This window comes from Callithrix jacchus, chromosome 13 (genome assembly GCF_049354715.1).
Source record: "Callithrix jacchus isolate 240 chromosome 13, calJac240_pri, whole genome shotgun sequence".
Taxonomy (NCBI): Eukaryota; Metazoa; Chordata; class Mammalia; order Primates; family Cebidae; genus Callithrix; species Callithrix jacchus.
This window is the reverse complement of record NC_133514.1, coordinates 53,309,390-53,335,903: the sequence shown is the minus strand read 5'-3', so window position 1 is coordinate 53,335,903 and position 26,514 is coordinate 53,309,390. Positions and strand designations below refer to the sequence as shown.

Here is a 26,514-nt window from a genome sequence, read left to right as displayed (position 1 = left end):
TAATTTCTATCCGCTCCCACCAAAAAGAAGTTACAATCCTAGGAGTAATCTCTAAAACACATTAGGAGGTATAGCTAGAAAGATAACAGAGAAACTAAAATGGAGTACTAAAAAATATTCAGTTAACCCAAAATAAAGCCTGGAAAGGAGTAGCAGAGAAAAAAAGACATGAGTCAAACAGAAAACAAATAGCAAAATAGCAGACCTAAATCCAATAAGATCAATAATTACATTAAATATAAATGGACTAAAATATTTCAGTTAAAAAAGGCAAAGATTATCAGACTATCAGAAATATAGTCTGTCTACCAGAGATACATTTTTAAAGACAAATTTCAACCAATAGGTTGAAAATAATTTTTTAAAAAGATGTAACACAAAATAGTAAGCATAAGAAAGCTGGAGGCTGGGTGTGGTGGTTCACACCTGTAATCCCAGCACTTTGAGAGGCTGAGGTAGGTGGAATGCTTGAGCTCAGGAGTTTCAGACAAGACCAACCTGGGCAACATAGTAAAACCCCATCTCTACAAAAGATACAAAATATTAGCTGGGCATGGTGGTGCACACCTGTGTTTCCAGCTACTTGGGAGCCTGAGGTGAAAGGATCACTTCAGTATGGGAGGCAGACATTTCAGTAAGCCATGATAGTGCCACTGCACTCCAGTCTGGGTGACAGAGTAAGACCCTATCTCAAAAAAAAAAAAAAGAAAGGAAAAACAAAAGTTGGAGGGCTATATCATTATGGGACAAAATAGATCAAAGACAAGGGGTATTACTAGAAATAGAGACATTTCATAATTATAAAAGGGTCAGTACCTCAGGACTCTTTAATTCTTTCTTATGTAGTTCTGCATAACTAAAGTTTATGGATTCTTGAACACTATAGTAGCAATAGCCCTATACTGTTCCAAGGCTTTTAAAATCCAGCCTCTTTCACTGATGAAGAAAAAAAAAATCATCTTTTAATGTTATTTGAATTTTTTAAATGACCAAAAAGGATATAATATAGTGTGTTCAAACCACGTTGTTATTATTGCTATTTAAAAAAAAAAAAAAAAAAGCATATACTGGCCACCAGTGGCTCGTGCCTGTAATCCCAGCACTTTGGGAGGCTGAGGCAGGCAGATCACTTGGAGGTTAGGAGTTTGAGACCAGCCTGGACAACATGGTGAAACCCCATCTCTACTAAAAATACAAAAAATTAGTTGGGTATGGTGGTGCATGCCTGTAATTCCAGCTACTCAGGAGGCTGAATCATGAGAATCACTTGAACCTGGGAGGTGGAGGTTGCAGTGAGCCAAGATCACACCACTGAACAGAGTGAGACTCTGTCTCCAAAATAAGTACATAATTTTTTTAAAAAGCATATATCAACAATGACCACTCTGAAATGCTTTTTCTAATTATATCTGTTCTCCCAAAATTCTAATATTTTCTTTTTCCCTTATAAACTTACTGTCTTAAATAGCCGTCATTGCTAGCTGAAGGGGAGCCAGGACAAAAAATTAAAAGGAAGATCACTTGTAAGCTCAAGACAGATTTCCAATAAATAAGTATTTTTCATTTTGTAAAACCTAATATTTAATTATAAAGTAAAGATTCCATGAAAAAGTTATGTGGCACATCTTTTAATTGAAAATTGGGTTTTGGTGAACCTAACAGAATAGAATAGAATACTAAAAGAATGTAATTCTTTTTTTTTTTTTTTTGAGACAGACTCTTGCTCTGTCACCCAGGCTAGCGTACAGTGGTGCGACCTCGGCTCACTGCAACCTCTGCATCCCAGGTTCAAGCAATTCTGAAGCCTCAGCCTCTCAAGCAGCTGGAATTAAAGACACACACCACGATACCCCACTAAGTTTTGTATTTTCAGTAGAGACAAGGTTTCACCGCATTGCCTAGATTGGTCTTGAACTCCTGGCCTTAAGTGATCCACCCGCCTCAGCCTCCCAAAGTGCTGGGATTATAGGTGTGAGCCACTGTGCCTGGCCAAAAGAATAGAATTCTTAATAGGAATAGAAAACCTAGGATATAAACTAACGCCTATCAAGTTTTAGTCCATTTTATCTCCAAGACCCTTTGAAAACTGCTGCTAAACATAAATTAGGCTGAATATAACCTTCTAGTTCCAAATCATGAAAGGAATCAAATATGTTACAATAAAAATAAAGAGAACATCAGGAAGGCAGTTGACAAGGGACAGAAACAATAAAACAATGACATTAATCCTGTTACCTATAGAACTAAATGTCTTTTTGTACAGACATGAGATGACATAATAGAAGAGACAAAGCAATTGTCATAGTTCTAGAAGTATCCTCTATAATATTGCGGTCCCTGACTCTAACATAGAAATCCAAAATGGAAGAGAAATTCCAATTATTTGCTTTTTTAAAGTAAAAATGTCTAAAATGTAATAGTTTTAAAGTTGTGCCTTTCCTTTAGCCATGAGTGGTGGCTCACGCCTGTAATCCCAGCACTTTGGGAGGCCAAGGTGGCTGATCATTTGAGGTCAGAAGTTTGAGACCAGCCTGGCCTACAGGGTGAAACCGTGTCTCTACTAAAACTACAAAAGGTAGCCAGGCTGAAGCAGGAGAATCGCTTTAACTTAGGAGGAGGTTGCAGTGAGCTAAAATTGCACCACTGCACTCCAGCATGGGTGACAGACCAAGACACCATTTCAAAAAAAAAAAAAAAGTTGGGCCCACCATAAAATTTTACATAGTCATAGCAAAAGTTGTGTGAAAAGAACAGAAGATTTTCAAGGTAAGAAAGATCTGGGTTCAAGTCCCCTGTTTTGTCATTTATTGCATTTATCTATAAAATAATGGTTAAGACTTTTAAGACAGTGATAACGCCTGTAACAGTGTGTCAGGCAAATAAGTAAATGTTCCCTCCCACTTTGCATTTCAGTTTGCTTCTAGATACAGAAAATCTGTGTGTAGTTTCCATGTGGTTTTGTTTTCATTCATTTCATTCAACCAGTAAGTAGGAAAACCATGTGTTTTTAATTATTTTCATTCAATTAAAAAGTAGTAGTCTTAATATAAATAGGACAGCGCATACAGTATCTTTTTTTGGAGGGTGGGGGATGGAGTCTCATTCTGTCACCCAAGCTGGAGTGCAGTGGTGCAATCTTGGCTCACTGCAACCTCTGCCTCCCGGGTTCAAGCAATTATCTTGCCTCAGCCTCCCCAGTAGTTGGGATTACAAGCGCATGCCACCACACCAGGCTAATTTTTTATTTTTAGTAGAGATGGAGTTTCACCACGTTGGCCAGGCTGTTCTCAAACTCCTGACCTCAGATGATCCACCTGCCTCGGCCTCCCAAATTGCTTAGGTGTGAGCCACCATGCCCAGCCGACAGCACATATACTATCTAATGTCAGGCACCAAACAAGGAACATACCATAAAAGCTAGACAAAAAATTGTGTGTGTATGTACATATATGGATATATATTATATGTACGTGTGTGTATGTATAGACATATATACTCTACTAAGATACATGGTTTGAGAGCATGCAAACAAAATGTGCTGTTAACTATTAATTATTCTTCTAAGTCTGCTCTGGTAAGAGAAGGCTTCAAAGTCAAGTCAGTTCTTGAAAAATACACTGCAATTAGCCAAGCAGGACAGAGGGCAGAAGGAGGGCATTCTAAGCAGAAAAATCCAAAGATACAGAGTCAAAGAAAACTATTTCATGTCTGCAAAATTACAAGTAATCTGGTATAGCTAAGGCATAGGGTTGATACAGAAGCAAGGCAGAGGAGTAAGGAAATATGACCAACCAAAATAGATTCTGCCTTCTAATATTTAAAGAGTAACATTAATACACTTTGCAAAATCATCTTACCTAGCTAGAGAAATCACATTACTACTCTGCAATTCAGAATGACATTGGAGATTTTTCCAAGAACAACTTGACCCATTTCAACAGTATTCTCCAAACAACACACAACTCCAAGGTATATACTTACTCAATTACACCAGAATAAAATCTGACTACAATGATCAATTACTAAGATCTTTTTTTTAAAAAATTAAGATCATGTTATCATTTCCAAGCAAGATGACCTCTGACTTCATACAGCATTCTAACAGAACTTCAGGCCTCATTACCTAACACTCCTCTTCCAATGATTCCACCACTCTTAGTTGTCAAAAAGCAAGAGGGGGAGGGAAGGAATACATAGAAGTCCTAATCTTCTCAGGAGTACAATACTGTCGTCTCTTGGTATTTGCAGGGATTGGTTCCAGGACCAACACTCAGTGAATACCAAAATCCAAGCATGATATAAGATGTAGTATATGCATATAATCTATATACAACTTCCTTTATACTTTAAACCATCTCCAGATTACTTAAAATAACTAAAACTATGTAAATGCTATGTAAATAGTTGGTTATACTGTATTTTTTAAATTGTTCAGGTGTTTTCTATTTTAAAAAATATTTCAATTCACGGTTGAATCCCCAGATGTGGAATCTTGAATGTGGAAGGCCAACTGTATTCTCCACCTGCATAAATACTATTCCTTGTTAAATATGCTCAATTATACTACAAATTCAAGCGGATTTCATGTTCATTCAATAAGAATTTTGAGTCTACAATTCTTACCAAATCTTACAATCCTCAGAAGATGTTCCAAATCTCTATTTATTAAAAGTCCAGAAACCATCTTCAAGAAAAAAAAAATCAACTTCCATCCTACCTTGTTACCATCACACATGCATGTATTCTATTCTGCCAAGTCAGGGGGAAAAAAGTGCCAGTAACCATGAGAAAAGCAAGAAAGAGAATAGTCTGAATAGTGCACTTGACACCATACTTCCAATTCAGTGAGTATACACAGACTTCAGAGTGTGAGAGGGAGATGGAGAAGTGCGATTCCCTCAGCTGGTCTGAGTCTCCACTGGATTCTCAAAAAGCCCCACAGGACTCTCAAAAACCTCATGCTGTCACAATCTCAAGACACATATTTTTCCAACAACATGACTCTTAAACTCCAACCACCTCACCCAGGACTCAACCATAGAAACAGTAACATTACAATGGTGAAGGTGAATGTCGCCATGGAAACTTCACGATCTATAGAAAGTTATTTAAGGACCAGTCTCACTATATGGGGTTTTTCCTTTCACAGTGAATCTAGAACCTAAGTTTGCTATTCCCTAAAATGGCTTTTTTTTTTTCAATCAAACTTCTTAAAGGTATAGTTCCCCTTGGAAGTCTTCACCAAGACAAACAAAATGTCTTCTCTTTCACTCTGTGTGACTCACTTCTCAAAGATCAACAATCCTTCTCAGACCTATTGGTCTTAATTCTCTACTGACACCCACCATCCCAACATCCTCTTCCTAAAAATTACCTTAAGTTCTCTGGAAGTGCACAATCCTGAGCATTTTTCTACTTTTCTGGACATTTCTTGCTTCTTTTTTTTTTGGAGATGAAGTCTCACTCTGTCGACCAAGCTGGAGTGCAGTGGCACGATCTTGGCTTACTGCAATCTCTACCTCCTCAGTTCAAGCGATTATCCAGCCTCCTGTGTAGCTGGGGATTACAGGCACAAGCCACCATGCTCGACTAATTTTTTTGTACTTTTAGTAGAGACGGGGTTTCACTGTGTTGCCCAGGGCTGGTCTTGAACTCCTGACCTTGTGATCCGCCCACCTCAGCCTCCGAAAGTGCTGGAATTACAGGCATGAGCCACCGTGCCCGGCCACTTCTTTCTCTTTTATGTAGTAGTTTTTCCTATACTTTTGTCCTCATACATATACATTACACATACACCCTCTTCCCCTCCTTGGTAAACCAAGTCATTTCCAGCCATCACATATAGCGCAGATGACCCATGACATCCTCTTGCCCTGATCACCAGAGCCATATTTGCAAGTACACTGTAAAATCTCCACCTCCATGTTATATTTGTCCTGAAAACTAAACTGTCCAAACTACTCATAAAATCAGCTCAACCTCATGACTTCCCAATCACCATCATTCTCCCACTGACCTTGAGGTACCGAAAGTGAGGTCTTCATTTTTTGTTTAAAACACTATCTTTCTTGCTTTCATATTTAATCAATTCCTAAGAACCATAAATTCTACTTTAAAAAAAAATTCTACTTTTATAGAGTATTCTGTATCTATTCTCTCCTTTTAAGTTCCCAACACTCTAATTCAGAGGCTCTGATACATTCTGCCTAGAGCAAACTGAGGTATTCAAACCCCATGAAGATACATGAAGATTTATAACTTAATAATTACAGTTTTATCAGATTGGATAATTCTAATGGATTTTCCAGACCCCAGCTTCCAGGGCCTTCTACCTCAAGAAAAGCCTGAGGGTTCTGGATCTAAGGCTTTTCCTTTCAGGGTCTAATCTGACAAAGGCATATCTCTAAACCATCTCAAAGCTACTAGGATGCACTGCTCCAAGGTAGGAAAAAAGCTTCCATGCTAAAAAATTAAACTCTTTGAAATACTGATGAAAATGTTGAGATCAACTCTTTAAGGACTGTAATAAATACTTTTACAAGTTAAATAGTTTTCAACTCTTGGCTGAAATATTTCAACAAATTTCAAAAAAATTTCAACAAATTACAAAAAATTTCAAAAATATTGAAAGACTGAAAGTTAATTAAAAATAATTTTTTTGCACATAAGTTGGAAGCAGTTCAGAAAAATGAGTGGCACTACCAACGAAACCATTTCCCTTCCCATTGACTTATCTATGCAACAAAATTTCTCAGTGCTTATAGTTCTTAAAATGAAAAGTAGAAATGTTATTATCTCATTCTAAGCAATAAATTATACTTACCCATGAGTACATAATTATTTTGTAAAATTCCCATCCATTTCCATTAAGAGATGCCTTTTTGATAAAATGCTGTTTACCAAGTTTTTTCATAATTTGTAATATGTTATGGTTGATCCCAACTGAGTATTAATAATGGAAACTCAATAAAATGTTAAGTTTTATAGTAAAAGGAAATTCAAATTTTAAACTTTTTTAAATTTTTTAATTTTTGAGACAGAATCTCACTCTGTCACCCAGGCTGGTGTGATCATGGCTCTCTGCAGCTTCGACCTCCCAGGATCACACAGTCCTCCCAACTCAGCCTCCCTAGTTGAGACTGCAAGTGCATGTGCCACCACGCCCAGCTATTTTTTCTTTCTTTTTTTTTTTTTGTAGAATTGGGAGTCTCACTATGTTGCCAGGGCTGGCCTCAAACACCTGGGCTCAAGTGATTCTCCTGCCTCGACATCCCAAAGTGCTGGGATTACAGGTGTGAGCGACTCTGCCCGGCATAAAATTTAAATTTCTCTTTACATATTTTTGGTGCAAAGAAATGTGACTGGGCAATCAAAACTCTCAAGCATGAATGAAAATATATCAAGGTAAATTTCTGTGTGGAAAATGAAAAGAAATAAAGAAAAAAATGCAAGATTCTCAATGTAAATAATTTATTTACAATTTTTTTTCTTATTTGTCTCTTACGGTCTTATCTGAATACTTCTGAGTTTTAAAAAATGAATAGTGGGTAACCAAGAGCTAAGGTATTTAGAGTCCATTTTTAAAAAGTGATACAATTTTATGTTTAAAATACTGATATTTATAATACACTGGAAATTACATCCTTTGCAAATATGGTAAAATTTTATGGAGAAAATTTTGGATGTCAACTTTAAAATATAAGACACAGAGTTTTCAAAATTATTTTAGTAGGCATGCAATAATAAAGTTTAAAGACCATGGTCCTAGACTATTATTAATATAATTGCCTGGATCCATCTATTCCCAGCCTCCCCTCATTCTAATTCGGTTTATATATCAGCACCACTTCAATCTTCCCACTCTGTTCAATACATGACCTTGCCTGCCCTCCCTCTCAAGCCCCACCATTCTACCCACTGAACTAAGGTACAACTTTCTCATGCTGTAATTCAAGGGTCTCCAGGATCTGGCCCCAACCTAGTTTCGTCTCCTGCACACAGCCCATGTGGAGTCAATTTTCTACAACATGCTCCACTACTTTTCTGGCTTATGTGGTTTCATCTGTACCATTTCTGTCCTCTCTAACCTTATCTCAGCTTAAATTAACCTATTACAACCTATTAACACCATCCAGGAAACATTTTCTATTTTCTAATTAAGAGTTCTTCTTCCTTTTAACTCCCTGCTGTCTTGGGTCCCCTTGCTTTCACTCCACCAATAACTGCAATGTTTGTTTGTTTGTTTTTTTATATTTTCCAACCTCCCCTTTCCCTTCCCTTCCTCAACACATATAAATTTGCTAAAGATTGCATTGCTAATCTTTCAACTATCTAAAAAACAGAGTCCAATGCTTCTCATGGAAGCACATTCATTAATATTTGTTAATGAAAATGTAGTCCATAGGGATACTCGATGAGTCAAGGATTTATTTAATATATTTTATCCTTCTCTAAGATATTCACTAGTAGTATATTAATTCCTTGAGAAGTATCACACCAAAGAGAACTGATTAATTTGTACAACCTTTTATCAAATTTGATCAAAACACCCTTTTATTCCCTATATAACCTCTAATAATCCTATATAAAACAGAAAAAAGCTCATAGTCAATCCTTCCCTTCAATTTTCCCTTGATACTGCTTAGGCCACAATAAATCTGCCAAATTTTCTTTTGTTTCCCAAGACTTTACATTTTAGAAAATGAAAGACAAGGAGATACACCATAGAATGAGCGTTACCTTATACAGAGTTCCCTTATACATATTTTTTAAAATGAAATTTTAACAAATAAATATACCAACAAATGAACAGGGAGGAAGAGCAGGCTCTTCTATAAAGCAGAATTTCAGCTAGTAAATGCAATAAATTCAGAGAATAATCATCAACATATTCTAATACTAATGTGTAAATGTTTGGAAATGAGCTGTTTCCCTATTGTCAAATTATTTCCCTTATAATTACAACAGGAAAAATAGAATCTTTATAGTAGAGCAATTTGATAGACATCACCTCTACACTACCAGTAATGAACACTGCTTCAGGTGCCCCTTCATGTGAAGCACTGAGAAAACAACAATATCACTTATGTAGCTGTCCTGACAAAGAAAAAAAAAGCACAACCTGAATCAAATCATGAGGAAGCAGATAAAACCAAATGGACTCTTCAAAAATGTCAATATCATGAAAGGTAAAGGCTGAGAAATTGTTCCAAACTAGTAAGTTTGCAAGTAATATCCTTACAGCAAAAGATAGTTGCCATAAGGACATTACTGGGGATATTTCAGTATGTAATACATATTATATAACAGAATTGTAACAATGTTAAATTTCCTAAATTTCATTACTTTGATAGTAAAAGGGCCCTTGTTCTTAGGAGATATAGGCTAAAGGCCCCCATGACCACAACCTATTCTCAGAAGGTACACCAAAAAATTAATAATAATGTATAGACTACACTGTGTATGTGTACATAATTACATAGAGAAATACAGAGCAAACTGGCAAAATGTTAACAACAGTTGAATTCAGGTGAAGGATTGGGAATTCATTAAGATATCTGTGCAGCTTTTGTATAGGTCTGAAAGTTTTTAAAATAACAAGTTTTTTTAAAAACTAATTTTTCTTTTCTTTCCTTTTTTTTTTTTTGAGACGGAGTCTCGCTCTGTCACCCAGGCTGGAAGTGCAGTGGCACAATCTCGGCAGCTCATTGCAACCTTCTCCTCCCAGGTTCAAGCGATTCTCCTGCCTCAGCCTTCCGAGTAGCTGGGACCACAGGCACATGCCAACACGCCCAGCTAATTTTTTTCTTTTTTTTAGTAGAGACAGGGTTTCACTGTCTTGGCCAGGATGGTCTCAATCTCCTGACCTCATGATCCATCTGCCTTGGCCTCCAAAGTGCTGCAATTGCAGGCGTAAGCCACTGCGCCCAGCCAAAAATAATTTCATTATTCGACCCAAATTAGGTTTATGGTCTTTAGCTTGGTTTAAAACATTAAGATTTATTTAGCACATAAGTATTGATGAAATGTATTGCTGAGTACTCTGTGATGAGTCAAGAACAAATACATTACAGATCGTGGATTTTATAGCACAGTGAAGGGGTTGGTCAACTACAGCCAGCAAGCCAAACCGGCCCACCTTCCGTTTCTGTAAATAAAACTTTATTGGATGACATTTACGCTCATTCATCTCTGTATTGTCACAGCTGCTTTTACCTTACAATGGCAGATCTGAGTAGGTGCAACAAAGATTATACAGTCCACAAAAAACAAACTATTTGGCCTTTTTTACAGAAACTTTTCAACCCCTCATCTAGTGAAATAGCAGAAACCCATTAATAAATCACTACTTGGAGAAAGAACATTAGTGGAAATAGATAAATAACATAAATTTGAAGGACCATACAACTTAATCTTTATAGTCTCAAGCAACAGGTATGTCAAGCTTCAATTCTGTACTTTACAATAACATAAATAATGTTTATCAGAAATCCTTCCTTCAAATATCAATACTAAAGCTTATTAAATCCTTACAAATGCAAAAGTGTCCTATAGCACAACTGAATTTAAGGCAAGAATAATTTACTGACGTATACTATATGTATACTTATATATGTACTTATATTAAATTTATTTGTATGCTATCTGTATAATGTATTTCTATTTATATAATACAGTAGTGGTATGTTCATCTCAAGTTTCAAGTTAATTACCAAGATTATGTATATAAACACTATTTAATAGAAAGGTAATATCAAAGCACTTGCAGGGTGCAGATCTCCCAAACATTATAGATTTATAGATGTGTTATTTGTTCCCTTCAGTGAGTAAACATTTTCTTTGCAGTCTTATTAACTCAATTACTTTGGTAGTAATCTTTTTTCCACAGGTAATCCAAATATAAAACTTGCCACCAATTTGGCAAGTCCAAATTGCCACTAATCTTAAATAAATGAAGTCTTGAGTGAGTTATTTCTATAAAAAATGAATTTTGGAGATTTAAATATAAAAGTGATTTACCATCAGGCTGGGTACAGTGGCTCAGAATCTTTAATTCTAGCACTTTGGGAGGCCAAGGCAGGTGGATTGCTTGAGCTCAGGAGTTCAAGGCCAGCCTAGACAACATGGCAAAACCCCATGTCTACCAAAAATACAAAAAAATTGGCCGGGCATGGTGGTGCAGGCCTATGGTCCCAGCTACTCAGGAGGCTAAGGTGGGAGGATTACTTGAAAGCAGGAAGCAGACATTGCAGTGAGCCAAGATATGCCACTGCACTCCAGCCTGGGCAACAGAGCCAGACCCTGTCTAAAAAAAAAAAAAAGGCTATATCAAATCTGACTTTGAATGTACATTCATATCTTAGCAGTTATGAGAGAATTCCAACAGTGGAATGACTACTTTAGTTAAGTACTTTGGCTGTCTCTTCTCTCTCCACCAAAATTCCCATGTTTGAAACAGGTAAGTAAAAGCTGAAACCAAGTAGTGGGGTTTTGGTTCACCTGCCTTTGTATGTATCTTAAATATCTGTAATACATAAGGAGCTCTCAAAATTTAATAAGGAAATATCCCAAAGAAAAGATGAACGAAAGATGTGAAAAGGCACTTTACCAAAGGAGATATTTAGATGGCAAATAAGCACGTAAAAAGAGTAACATAGTCATTAATGCAAATTCAAGCCACAAATACTATTATACATTTAATAGAGCTGCTAAATTTAAGACTGCTCATGCTAAGTGCTAACAGCGATGCAGAGGACCTGGAACTTGCATACACTTTTGGTGGGAATGGAAAATGATATAACCACTTTGGAAAACAGTTTGGCAGTTTTTCTTCTGAAATAGAGTTGAGCTCTTGTTGCCCAGGCTGGAGTACAATGGTGCAATCTCAGCCCACTGCAACCTCCGCCTCCCGGGTTCAAGTGATTCTCCTGCCTCGGCCTCCCAAGTAGCTGGGAGTACAGGCATATACCCCAACATCCAGCTAATTTTTTGTATTTTTAGTAGAGACAGGGTTTCACCATGTTGGCCAGGCTGGTTTTAAACTCCTGATCTCAGGTGATCCACCTGCCTCAGCCTCCCAAAGTGCTGGGATTACAGGCCTGAGCCACCTGGGGCCAGCAGTTTCTCAAAGTTAAAATAGCCATTCTACTTCTAGATATATACCCAAGAGAAAGAACATATATATCCACAGACTTGTGTGTGAATGTTGAGAGCAGCTTTATTTGTAATAACAAAAAACGAGATGATCCAAAATCCATCAACATTTTAAAGATAGAAAGCTAAGAAAAAGTTAACTCGCTCAGATTATAAAGAGAATAAACGGCAGGGTCAGAATATTAACTCGGGTGTCAAGGCTTACCAAGCCTTGGTGTTCTTTTTTACACACAGAACTATACTGAGGTATTCTTCCAGAATGACTGCATGATAGATGCTCAAATACCAACCAAATTCATATCAATAAGCCCAGAAAGTAACTTTGCTCCTTAGTCTAGGGAGATAGAAGCTAAAACGACTTAAAAGTTAGGAGAGTAAAGAAATGGATTTGTGGAGGAAGAAGCATTGGTGATTCACCAGCACAAAGATCTGTGCTAAAAGCAGAGCAGGTTCCAGACCCTCTTATAGAAATTAGAGAGAATAGAGGCCTTTTAACCTCCTCAGTCAAAATTTCATAGGTGTGCCATCTAGACTTCTGACCAAAACACCAAGTTAGGTTTATTCTCAGATCCAATTTAAAAACAACAAAACCCTAATTTAGGGACTTTCAAATTCTTTTATTCAAAAACATAAAAAAAGATAAAATATAAACATGGGAGCAAGGTAACAATAGTTTAATAAACATATATTCATTGTTTTGAGGAGACTGAGGGAAAAAGATCAGAAATAATAAACCAGAGATCAAACAAATATGGTGGCAGACTTCTGAACTTTTACCTCCTGAGGTCTATTTATCTTCCATAGGCAGAAACAAACAAAAACTATGTATTTAGGTGTTTTGGTTTTTTTCTGGGGAAGGCGGAGAGGGCAGTGGATCATGAAACCGCAGGCCCATTCATATTTACAAAGGGGTTTCCTGACTTTTTTGTTCTCCCTCCCTCCCTCCCTTCATTTGTCTCTCTCTCTTTTTCCTATTCTAAGTGGGGAGTTGTTAACTGAGGTATCATTAATTGATCCTACACGCATGTGGGTACCACTGAAACCATTTTAAAAGCATTCTTTGCTAGGATATCAATTATATTATCTCTAAATAAAAATTTCTCCATCCAGTCTTGTTGACAGCAGTCAAAACAGGCTACCAAGCCTCATGACTCACCCTCCCAAATCCCTATTTAACAATACTCCTAAATATTATTCATGTTCAAGGGCACCCTACTTAGGTTTCTGAATGATTCCCTGGCCACTACTAGATACAGTCCCAATATTTTGCTCCTCACCTCCCCCAGCAGCAAGGACTCAAAGCTTATCAGAACTGATTCTGAAAAGTGGTCAGAGGGCCTGGAGGTTCTGCATGGAGTGTGATCCAGGCAGTTACCCTCAGTTAGTTCTATACCTATCCTTCACTCTACTTTTAACACTGCCCTTAAACCCAAAAAAACAGCGTAATGTAAAAGGATTCCAAAACTTCAATATGAAACACTTTGTCGTATGACATACTCAATAACATAGCTTCAAAAACTTTTCAAAGTCATACTTAGTTATAACTGAAATAAAAGTTAAAAACTACTAAATAAGCTGTATTATACCCAAGCTCCATCCTCTATCATTATCCAGGGGTAAACTAACCCACATGCAGCATCCTAGATTAACTTTCAAGGGTTCTTTAAGAATGAGTTCAAACTGCCTATACAAGTTTGGGTTGATCAATATTTTAAAGTGGGTGATTAAAGAAAATAAAATATTCAAAATACGATATTTAGAATCAGAAGGCCCAGCTTAAACTTCTATCTAAACTTAGGAGTTTTGTTTCTTTAGTCTCTCTGGATGTTAGTCAACTTACTTATTAGAATACCACAGCCTACACATCCCAGGACTGCTGTGAAGAATAACCTGTGTATGAAAGGCACTGTAAACTACTGTTACGTAGCCATTCTTTAAAAAGAGCATTCTTCAACATATTACTTTGATAAATGTTTAAATTTTAATAGAACTCCTTCAATGAAATTATTTTTAGAAGCATTAGCTCATCAAATCTTAACTGTATCTTAAGTCTTACTTCATTTTAGGAATCTAGCAACTTCATGTGAATCAAAATTGCATCTTTGGAAACTAAAATAGAAATTTGAAATAATTTTCTCTAAACATCGACAATTTTTTATTGTCTCCCATTATTCAAGGAACATAATTAGCTATAAAAACTTAAAACGGGGGCCAGGCATGGTGGCTCATGCCTGTAATCCCAGCACTTTGGGAGGCCAAGGCGGGCGGATCACCTGAGGTTGGGAGTTCAAAGCCCGCCCAACATGTAGAAATCCTGTCTCTACACAAAATACAAAATTAGCTGGGCATGGTGGCACATCCCTGTAATCCCAGTTACTCAGGAGGCTGAGGCAGGAGAATCGCTTGAACCCGGGAGGCAGAGGATGCTGTGAGCTGAGATCGCACCATTGCACTCCAGCATGGGCAACAAGAGCGAAACTCTGTCTCAAAAACCAAACAAAACAAAACAACTTATAAAGGGTTTACCCAACTCTGAAATCTACTGATAACCTATATTCAAATGAAGTCACTGGTTGGCTTTCAATTTGAAATTCAAAGTATTTCATGATACAGTATTTAAAGTATCACTTTTAAACTTAAATACACATACATAGTTTTTACTGCATTATTCTCCTAAACTTAGGTACTACTGTACCTAATAATGATGTCATTTACTTACCTTTACGACCTTTTGATACACACACACACACACACACCCCCATCCATTTTTCCCCCATTAGTATTTTTTTTCCTCCAAAGATATAAATCAAGTTAGTCTTTGACCAACCCTTTCCCCAGCTCTAGGCCTCTGTACAGACAAGGGCTTAAATCAAATCAAAAGACCTGAGACTCTTACCAACGTCTGGCAGTGCCCTGCTTTCAAGTCCTGGACACCAGCCAGGTCCTTTCCTAGATTATCTGTACAAAAGAACTTACTCTCTCTTCCCTCATAGTCCAGGTTCTGCATTTAGGATGCGCAACCAAGATTCTGGAGCTTGACTAGAAAATAATTTCTTCCCATACCAAGGGCCAACCTACACCTAGCCTGGCTAAAGTACTAGGACTTGTTTACAACTACTCAGGAGGTTGACCTCCATACTCTGGTGTTTTGTCATTAGACAGAAAAATTCAGGCTCATGAGATAACAATCGTGTTGTAAGGGCAGCCCAAGGTCCACTCCCTCTGCAAGTCACGTCCTCTACCTACTTCAGCTTCTCCAGGATGTGACAGCTTTCTCACTCCCTTACCATCTTGCTCTCTAAGGAGACACCATGGCCAGTATTCCTCCTCATTCTTTCTCCCTTCACAAGAGATGGAAAGTGGTCCTTCAACTGGCCATATCTCCAAGGGTCCTTTGTTCCTGAATATTCTGGGTAAAGGTATCACCTGTAAAAACTTTAGTAACTGAGAAAAACAAGCAATTACTCTAACTAAGCCTTCAACCAAATTATAAATGTGTAAATAGCTATTATGCCTTCAATGTCTGTTTTATCCTAAATTAAAATGCATAGGAAATAGATTCTTTAAAAAGTTAGTTGCAGCCAGGCACACTGGCTCCTGCCTGTAATCCAAGTACTTTGGGAAGCCGAGGTTGGCAGATTACCTGAGGTGGGGAGATCGAGACCAGCCTTACCAAAATGGAAAAACCCCATCTCTACTAAAAATACAAAATTAGCCCAGCATGGTGACACATGCCTGTAATCCCCAGCTATTAGGGAGGCTAAGGCAGGAGAATCGCTTGAACCCAGGAGGCGAAGGTTGCTGTGATCTGAGACTGCACCATTGCACTTCAGCCCAAGGAAGAAGAGCGAAACTCCACCTCAAAAAAAAAAAAAAAAGTTGCAAGCATTGGCAGCATCTGTAAGTACCTTCATTCTGTAAGGTTCAACATCAGTGTTTCCTTCTCTGCTCTTCTTTTAAGCTTCCCTCGCTCTTTTCTCATAAGAGCAAGCACAATCATAATCATCACTGTTTACCAGGAATTGTTCCAAGTGCTTCACAGGCACTAACTCACATACATCCATGAAAAACTCTATGAAGTAGGTAATATTTCTTATGCCAGTTTACAAATGATAAAACCGAGGCTTAGGGAGGTTAAGTGAGTTGCCCCAGTCTGCCCAAAAAGACACTGCTAAGACGAACAGAGCAGCCTGGCTCCAGTCTATAACTATGATAGTGTACTGTACACCTAGATTCAGATTGCTAGTAAACCACTAGAGGGCATGGGTTGTGCCCATCCTTCTACAGCTCCATCACCAGTACCCGGCAGAGTCTTTAAACTCATGGTTGAATTTTTCACAGGTATGCCTTCCCCTCTACACTGTGCTTCTTGGGGGCCATGGAAGAAACTGACACTGCATTTCACCCTTCAGGAGTAAAAAGTGTTTGCTCCACACAGTCATAAATACTTCCTGAATGAATGAATCTTCTATTTACAAAGTCGAACATAAATATAAAAAGCCCTCCTCGAGATAACACAATCAAGGCCACTTCTCCAATCCTAACCCGGCAAGAGATCTGAAGTCAATAGCTGCCTTAAATAATATCTGAAACTTACTATTAGGCAGAGAAGTGGCCTAAGAGTAAACATTAAACAAAATGTTAAAGCTGCCCTTCACTACATGAGTATTGCTCCCTTTAAGAAAGCTGTTTAGAGCCACCCTACTAAAAATACAGACTTGGCAAAAGTTTGGATGCGGTTCATTTACTTTAAAGACAAATTACTCATTTCAGATAATCCATCTAAACAGCAAATCCCCCTTACTTTACTCAAAACAACCAGGAGTCTAAAAATTGAGATTACTCTGAGTAAGGGAACCACATTAGACAATGCTAAGGATTAACTACAGAGTATTTAAGAGAGTACTTTCAAACTGCAGCCATCTCTGAATTACTTACACAGGTATTACACAGTCACAGCATCCAGTAGGCGTTCCACTAAACAGACCACAATTCTACTGTGTAACCATAGTAGAATTGGTCCCTTATGTATCTCAAGATCTACGCTTACACATTTTGCCCACTCTTCATTTTTAAAACGCATCTCAAAACCGAGTGATTTTTTTGATGGATCACTATTTTGTAAGATTAGCATGAATAGAAACTATTTTAAATTAACTGCAATTTGTCACTTCTTTCAATACAAATTTACCTAATTCTTTGTCTTTCCTGTCGTGACTCAAGTTATTTTCTGAGGCTTAGAAAAGTACATATAAGAAGAAAAATTCCTTTCTAAGTATCAATTCCGTCGCCATCAGGAAACAACGTCAAAAACTTTGTGTTTTAAAAAATAAAAGGGTCAACTCTAAAAACTTCAGTACCTCAAAGGAAAGCTGCACTGTTAACACTGATGGAGGATTGGGTGATTTCTGAACATCTGCATTAAAGAAATGTGCTCTCCAAACCTAGTAATTCCTGATGAGGCCACACCTTCTAACCTTTCTGTAATCCACAAATCAAACCGGGAGTAATCTAAAAACTGCCACAAGCCAAAGTAAAATGACAGGTATGTCATCCTCAGAGGATCCAAAACGGGGTCGGGGAGCCCAGACGGCTAGCCGGGACCCAGGCTGCCCCCGGGAGCTCCTGGAGAGCGACTCCAAGGAAACACACCTCCCGCGCGAGTCTCTTCCTTCCTAAAGTGACGGGGCAAGGGGAACACCAGGGGCAGAAACACACCCCAAACCCCACTTCAAATCTTGCCCCACCTGCTTCTCCTTCCGAAACAGGCGGCCTAGCCACTGCGGAGCCCACGGGCGATTCGGGGTCGCCAGGAGAAGGAAGGGCGGAAAGCTAACTTGGGCGTTACTCGGGGCGTCTCCCTCCCCCAGCGGAACCAGGGCGCGCCGTTTCCTCACGGACGCGCGATTTTCCCCCCAAATCGCCACCCCGGCCCGCCCAGGGCCGCCCTCGCCCAGCGTCCCCTTAGTCTACCCAGGCCGCGCCGCCGCCCGCCCTCCCCGACCGCTCCCCGCGGGCTGCCGGGCCACCGCGAGGCCGGGCCACTCACATCCGTCCGCGTCCTCCTGCAGGTCCTCCTGGAGCAGCGAGAGGTCTGCGCCAAGGGGAGAGAAGAAAGGCCCGGTCAGCGCCCCGGGGCCCGGCGCGACGCCCCCGCCGCCCTCCCTCCCGCCCCGGCGGCGCCTCCCCGCGCCAGGACCCCGCGCCGGCCCCGGCCCGGCCGCCACTCAGGGCAGCAGCGGAGGACGGGTGGGCGCGGGGAGCCGCCGCCGCCGCACGGAGAACAGGGGGCCACGTACCCGCCATCTTGTGGTCGCCCCCTCCTCCGCGGCCGCCCGGGGATCCGGGGCTACATGGAGCGGCGCGAGCCGGGTAACCGGTGGACGCGCGCGGGAGGGGCGGCGGGGAGGAGGAGGGCCGGGCTGGCGGGGGCGCGCGCGCGCGGGGCGGGCCAAGGGCCCGGGCCTGCAGCGGGCGGTGCGGCTCGGGGACGCCGGGTCCCCAGGCCGCGCCTCGCCCCGCCGGCCCCTCCGCGTGGCTCCCGGGTGGCCGGTGCTCCCGCCTCCCGCTTTCCCAGCTCCCGGCCGGGCGGCGCGCCCTCACACCCTCGGCCCGAGCCGCCCTCACTCCGAGCGCTGCGGACAGGGGCGCACAAGCTGCAGCCGGCCGGGACCCTGCGGCGAGTGCCGGAACCCGGCCGGGTGGGGCCTCCCGCTGCCTGGCCGCTTTATTGGGTCACCGGCCTCGCCCACCGCCCCGCTGGCCGCAGCCTTCTCGGCGGGCGCGCCGCTGGCCGCCCGCGCCCCATCCCCAGGCCTGCACGTACGTCGTCGGCGATCCGGGGCCGGGGGCGGCTCCGAGGTCGGCGGGGCCGGGGTCCCACCTCCGTTTGGAGGAAGCGCCGCCTCCCCAACCGCCCGGAGCCCTCGCCAAGTGGCTGCTAACAAAGCCCAGGGTCCGGCTGCGGGGTGGTTGAGTGACAAAGTCATGCCTGCCCAGCAAGCTTCCTCGTGCAGCACGCTGAAGGCTGGGGCGCCGGGTTTTTACTCCCACGTCCTGCTAACCCGAGCTGACATGGAGGGTAATCCACCTGAATCAGATCCTGATTCAGCCAGTTAGTTAATGGGACTGGGACCCATGTGGAGAATGAAGCTGATATCTGCCTCGTGGGGTTATTGGCATTAAACGAAGAATGTAGGGAACCTAGCACGGTTCTTAAGGTCTAGGAGGTGCTTGGGGAAAGGCGCCTATGATTCGCTTTTGTCTTTTAAATACTTTTGGCAGCACTTGAGGTGTTCAAGTCTGTATCCCAGACTTTATTAGTCTTGTTGTTTTGCATGACTTAAGCGATTAGCTCAAGCGCCCAAGTACAAAGTGGGGCTAAACCCAGGTTTTCCGACACGATTCTACCTCCATGGCTCTGTCTCCAGCTCTACCCAAGGCCTCCAAAATGGTGGTCTCCTAAAGTGACCAACAAAACACCAAGCTGTGTCATGATGCCACTTTGGCCGTATGGTCTCTTAGAAGAGGGAATTCTAAATAGTTAATTAGCTTGTTCCTTTTTGCCTTGTAGTCTTGACCAAGGACAATGTATTGGCATTTAATGCCATTGAAGATTCGGACATTAAGAATCAGATCCTCTAAGATTCCTAAATCGGTATAATAATATGGGTTCTACACATAGCTAGTCCAAAAAAAAATCCCTATCAGATACTACTAACAAGAGAGAAAGACAGTTTATATAGTCTGTATGAAATTTCTAGGTGTAATAAAAATCAGACCCAATAACTCGAAGTGTGTATCTAATTTTCTCAACTATAAAATAATTAAAACTAAAAGCCATTTATCTTCCTCCTTTGCTGAATGTCCTGTGAATTTAGCTGACACTCTCAGAATGACAAAGGAGTTAGAAATTCACAACTATCAACAGAAATCCGTCTCTAGATTGACTCAACCCCTGAGAGTTCTGTCCTGCTGAGCTACCTCATCAGTATCTACCACTTTAGCAATTCTGGGTAAATGGGAGAAGAAAGAGTCAAATCAGCTCTTTTTTTTTCATTAAAAAAAATTTTTTTAGAGGCAGAATTTTGCCTTGTAGCCCAGGCTGGAATGCAGTGGCACAGTCATGACTCACTGTAACCTGGAAGCCCTGGGCTTGAAAGATCCTGCAATCTCAGCCTCCCAAGTAAATGGAACTAAAAGCGCAGACCATTCCACCTGGCTAATTTTTTAAATTTTTAAAAAAATTTTTGTAGGGACGTGATTCTACTATTTTGCCCAGGCAGGTCTTGAACTCCTGGTCTCGAGCAATCCTCCAGCCTTGGTCTCCCAAAGCGCCAGGATTACAGGTGTAAGCCACCAAATGTGGCCCAAATCAGCCCTTTATACTAACTGGTGATCTCACTGCAACAACACAAAATCTACAGAGTGCCAACTGTGCTTCAGCCAATGGATGCATGAAGACAAAGAAAACTCTTGATCTATACAGTCGAATTAGACTTACAATTCTCAGTAATATGATAAAATAGGGGTTATATACCAAATGCTAGCCTAGGATATGAGACAACTAATTCTGCCTTTGGTAGCTAGGCCTCAATAAGTTTTATCTCAGTATTCTGTGGGAAGGGCAGCAAAGGAAGAGGATCTGTATCATTTTTGTATATTTAAGAGCTGTGCATTTGATTATCATCTTAGCTGAATTACACATTGCAGCAAGTGCCTTTAGGCAGTATGGTTTTTAGATATTTCAGTGACACTATCATTCATGGTTCAGCACAAATATGAGTTTTTTACATTTCACTTTCTCTCTGCTTTCTAAAAGAAAGGAGTTTTTAAACCAGTGTTTACAAACTGCACTCTGTTCCCTTCTTATAAGAAATAATATTTAAACAAATAATAGCAATCGTTGTTCTACGTACCTTTACCCCAGTTTCACTTACAGTGCAGCTTGTGGATGGCAGAGCCGTGTGTCGTCCGTGGTTAGAGCACGCAGGCAGTCTGAATTGTTATCCTGCTCTGCCACTGAAATGTGTAAAATACAGGGGGAGTGTCCCAAGTCATTTTTCTGAAAGTATCATCTAACTATGTAAGTACTAGGGCCTGCATTTTTAAGAATAAGTCCTCTTCCAAATGATAATGAAAGAGTTTTTCTTTTTGAGACAGGGTCTTGCTCTGTCACCTAGGCTGGAGTGCAGTGGTGCAATCTCAGCTCACTGCAGCCTCCACCTCCTGGGCTCTAGCAGTCCTCCCACCTCAGCCTCCTGAGCAGCTGGGACTACAGGTGGATGCCACCACACCCAGCAAATTTTGGTATTTTTTGTACAGACAGGGTTTTGCCATGTTACCCAGGCTGGTCTCAAACTCCTGGGCTCAGGTGATCTGCCTGTTTCAGCCTCCCAAAGTGCTAGGATTACAGGCATGAGCCACTGTGCCTGGCCACAATGACAATTTTTGTTAGTAGCCAACGAGCCTTGGAAATTAATGCGTTTGGCTTTTCAACCACAAACAAACATTTAAAAATATCATGGGGAAAAACACTGCTAATAAACAAACAAAACCCCCAGAAACTCACCTGACGTTGTTTGCCACTGTCATGTTTGTTCATTTTTGTATCAGTGATTGAATCATTTACTTTTTTCTTCAGAATTATTCCTGAAACTGAAAGTATATAAAGACAGACCTATTATTTACTGTTTTAAATGATGAAAAGAAAAACAGTCTGAAAAATGGAGAAATATTTATGTGATAAAAATGATTTTTAAACAAATTTTTTTTTACTTTTTTTTAATGGAAAGCTTCATGAATTTGCATGTCATCCTGCACAGGGGCCATGCTACTCTCTGTGTTGGTTTAACTTTAGTATAAGTACTGCTGAAAGGAGCACATTAAACAAATTTTTAACATTCATTTCATTTCTCTCTTTTTTTGGAGCCAGGTTGACACAATGTTCCTCATAGACTCATTTTCAAATAAGAAGAACAATTTTTAGGCCCAGTGTGGTGGCTCAGGCCTGTAATTTCAGCACTTTGGGATGCTAAGGCGGGTGGATCACCTGGGTTTAGGAGTTCGAGACCAGCCTGGCTAACATGCTGAAACCTCTGTCTCTACTAAAAATCAAAATATTAGCTGGGGGTGGTAGCACATGCCTATAATCCCAGCTACTTGGGAGGCTGAGGCAGGAGAATCGCTTGAACCCAGGAGGCATAGGTTGCAGTGAGCCAAGATCACACCACTGCACTCCAGTCTGGGACACAGAATGAGACTCTTGTCTCAAAAAAAAAAAAAAAAAAAAAGAACAATTAAAAAAATTAATCATCAATCTCTTACCTAAAGCCTACTATACATTTCTATAAATTGCATAAAGGTAAATATTTGTGTGAAATTTTACTTGTCCTCCTCTCTATGTTTCGTCTATCCCGCTTTAAAGCTCCCTGTCAAGATGATATTCTGAAAGTGAAGCTTTAGCCTTTCCTAGAACTTTCATAGTTTTTCAAAGATATTTGATCTCTTTATTCACATCAGCTAAAGAAACATTTTCTCACACTGTCCTTAAGAAAGAATAGAGGGGGAAAATACTTACAGAACAGAGCTCTATCCAGAGTTATCTTGATTCAGGCTTTCTCCATTTACAGGAGCTGAACACTGCCCCCAGAATGCAACACAAATTCAGCTCTGTCCCAAGGTCATCAGCGACAGCTCCAAGTTTCTTAGCATCAGCTTTTTCTGAACAAAATAGTGCATCCTACTGGAATCACTATAAACTGAGTGTAAAGGAAAATAAACCCTCTGTTTCTTATCCATCGTGTACCCTACTCCCATGCTTTCCTAGTGCTCCACATTAGTAAAGCCAAAAGGATTCCCCACTGAACCATTTGTTCCACACATTTTAATTTCATTAAGAGAAAACAAAGATGTTTAAACAGTGAGCACTAAATGGATTAGAGTGGGTGTAGTAAATTTCCCTTGTGCCTTTCTCTTATAATTCAGAAAGCTTTAGTTGCAATTGTATTCAAAGCATTATGGAAGAGCCTACCACAATGCCAGACACAGAGTACGTGTGGAGGAAATGCTTATTATTTTCTTTGCTTATGATTTTAAACGTTTAAATGTTTATTATTCTGAATCTGAATGGATGAGCCAAGTTGAACCAGGAAATAAACCATAGCAAACCACATATTCAAACCCAGATAAGTTCAGTGGTTAACTGCCTCTATCTTGATTTTTTTTTTGAGACAGAGTCTTACTCTGTCGCCAGGTGCCAGGCTGGAGTGCAGTGGCATGATCTCAGCTCATTGCAACCTCCACCTCCCAGGTTCAAGCAATCCTCCTGCCCCAGCCTCCTGAGTAGCTGGGACTACAGGCATGTGCCACAATGCCCAACTAATTTTTGTATTTTTGGTGGAGATGGGGTTTCATCATGTTGGCCAGAATGGTCTCGATCTCTTGACCTCGTGATCCACCTGCCTAGGCCTCCCAAAGTGCTGGCCTCCCCGCTGCGCCTGGCCAACTGCCTTGATTCTAAACTCCCTTCACGTTAAGGCTGCTCTGTGGTAATATGATTCAGAAGAAATCACTTCCATTCTTATTTCACTTCTCTGTAATTCTTTGTAACAAATTATTCCGTGTCCCTGGTCCTTGGTTCCTTCCTTTGGTGAGAAAAATATTAGCACAATGACACAATACAATTCCCAGACAAGATAGCTAATATATTTTCTAACTTTTTATTTGTAAACAATTATAGATTACATGAAGTTTCAAAAAATGTGCCAGTATGTCCTATGTCCCCTTTATACCAGTTCCCCAATGGTAATATTACCGTATATATGAAACATTTTTGAGAGCATGTGCCAGGCATTATGTTAAGCGCTTTTTTTTTCTGAGATGGAGTGTTGCTCCGTTGTCCAGGCTGGAGTGCAGTGGCACGGTCTCAGCTCGCTGCAACCTCTGCCTTCTGGGTACGAGTGATTCTCCTGCCTCAGCTTCCTGAGTAGCTGGGACTACAGGCACCCACCACCATACTCAGGTAATTTTTATAAATTTTTAGTAGAAATGGGTTTCACCATGTTGGCCAGGCTGGCCTCAAGTGATCCGCCCGCCTCGGCCTCCCAAAGTGGTAGGATTATAGGTGTAAGCCACTGCATCCAACCTGTTAAGAACAGAGAGCTTTTATGTGCCTTCTGATTTCTTTAAAATAGCCCTGTGAAGTAGAAATTGATATTACCATTATGAAAATAAAGGAAATCCAAGCCCAAAAAGGTTAGTATTTTGACAAAGATCAGAAAGCAGATAGGGGGCTGGGCGCAGTGGCTCACACCTTTAATCCCAGCACTTTGGGAGGCCGAGACAGGCAGATCACTTCAGGCCAGGAGTTAGAGACCAGCCTGGCCAACGTGGTGAAACACAGTCTCTACTAAAAATACAAAAATTAGCTGGGTGTGGTGGCACATGCCTGTAATCCCAGCCACTTCAGAGGCTGAGGAACTAGAATTGCTTGAACCCAGGAGATTGCAGTGAGCCAAGATCGGACCACTGCACTCTAGCCTGGGTGACAGAGTAAGGTTCTGTCTAAAAAAGGCTGGGCACAGTGGCTCACACCTGTAATCCCAGCACTTTGGGAGGCTGAGGTAGGCAGATTGCCTGAGCTCAGGAGTTTGTGACCAGCCTGGGCAACGCAGTGAAACCCCGTCTCTACTTAAAAAATACAAAAAGTTAGCCGGGCATGGCAGTGTGTGCCTGTAGTTTCAGGTCCTCAGGAGGCTGAGGCAAGAGTATTGCTTGACCCTGGGAGACAGAGGTTGCAGTGAGCTAAGATCGCACCACTGCACTCCAGCCTGGGTAACAGAGCAAGACTCTGTCTAAAAAAAAAAGAAAGCAAATAGAGGAATTAGGACTCAAACACTGGAATCCTGATTCTAAATAATGGCAATATAATTTGTCTATCATCACATTCATTGCTTTTGTCACAATGGTTCTTCACCAACTTCTCTTGTGTCAAGAGAACTTCTAGTCTTTCAACATGTATGGTCTTGGTATAATCTCTAATTCCATCTAAGCCATCACTATTCCCTGAGGATTTTGTCATTGAAACATTTTAGGAGTCACCCCTTCACTGTTTCTCACTCAATATCCTGACCAAGGTATTAACCACTTCAAAACCATACTAACAGCATTCTTACTAGCCTGTTTCAATTATTCTGGCCAAGGATATAAAAATTATCTTTCTCATGTAATATTTTGTTTATCACAATTCTGGGGAAATCCCAAGCCAGTACCTTCACAATGTCCTCTTACCAGCTGCCCTTGGCTTGTTTAACTGCAGCTTACCACCATTTCATTCTTCAGACAAGTTATCCAAGTAGACAACCTTGAACTCAGGTGCCAACTCACTTCTCCCTCAAATGATGTTCTTGGTTTTTAGGAGGTTTTGTTGTTGTTGCTTCTGTGGGTGTGTGGCAGGTATTGGGAGGGGTGGTATTCTACATCTTTTTTTTTTTTAATTACAGATAGGGTCTCCTATGATGCCCAGGCTAGTCTCAAACTGTTGGCCTCAAGCAGTTCTCCCACTTTGGCCTCCCAAAGTGCTGGGATGACAGGTGTGAACCACCATGGGCTGCCAGAATTCTACATCTTTGCAACATTTATTCTTTTCTGAATTTTCCAATTGTAAAAATATATGTTCTTGGAAAGCCCAGAAAAATATAAAGGAAAAATTAAAATTTCCAAAAATTCAGAGATTATACCCTAAAACAGTGTATGTTTACCTCTTTTTTAAGCTTTCAAAGTCCTATATATATATATATATATATATATTTTTTTTAAGAGATCTTTGAAGCTACTGCTAATCAATCAAAGTCCTATACTTAAAAAAATTTAGCCAGGTGTGGTGGCACATACCTATAATCCCAGCACTTTAGGAGGTGAGGTGGGTGGGTGGATCACCTGAAGTCAGGAGCTCAACACCAGCCTGACCAACATAGTGAAACCCATCTCTACTAAATAGAAAAGAAAATTAGCCAGGTGTGGTGGCGCATGCCCATAATCCCAGCTACTCAGGAGGCTGAGGCAGGAGAATCGCTTGAACCCGGGAGGTTGAGGTTGCAGTGAGCCGAGATCACACCGTTGCACTCCAGCCTGGGCAAAAAGAGCGAGACTCCATCTAAAAACAACAGCAACAACAAAACTTTAAATAGCTTTATTAAGATATAAATTACAGAGTATAAAATTTACCCGTTTAACTGGGAGAGGTGGCCCATGCCTGTCATTCCAACACTTTGGGAGGCCAAGGCAGGCGGATTGCTTGAGCCCAGGAGTTTAAGGCCAGCCTAGGGAACATGGCAAGGCCCCATCTCTACAAAAAATACA

At 40.7% G+C, this 26,514-nt stretch overlaps 1 protein-coding gene and 1 non-coding gene across 5 annotated transcripts in view; both read right to left on the bottom strand.

Moving 5' to 3' along the window:
* Positions 1–19,172, bottom strand: part of PPP4R1 (protein phosphatase 4 regulatory subunit 1) — an 83,830-nt gene extending 64,658 nt beyond the window's left edge. For 2 of the 4 annotated variants that reach the window (XM_035270557.3, XM_035270558.3), the window contains exons 1-2: positions 18,980–19,172; positions 18,203–18,247 (exon numbers count right to left, since the gene is read on the bottom strand). In XM_035270557.3, the coding sequence (XP_035126448.1) occupies positions 18,203–18,247; positions 18,980–19,142 (208 nt within the window). In that variant the 5' untranslated portion in view covers positions 19,143–19,172. Of the gene's footprint in view, positions 1–18,202; positions 18,248–18,452; positions 18,539–18,979 lie in introns of those variants that run through there. The other 2 variants (XM_035270559.3, XM_035270561.3) reach the window with 1 other exon arrangement.
* Positions 19,173–21,933: 2,761 nt separating this feature from the next.
* Positions 21,934–22,036, bottom strand: LOC118147044 (U6 spliceosomal RNA). Its single transcript, XR_004733218.1, has one exon. It is a non-coding gene; the product is annotated as a U6 spliceosomal RNA (small nuclear RNA).
* Between the last annotated feature and the right edge of the window lie 4,478 nt (positions 22,037–26,514).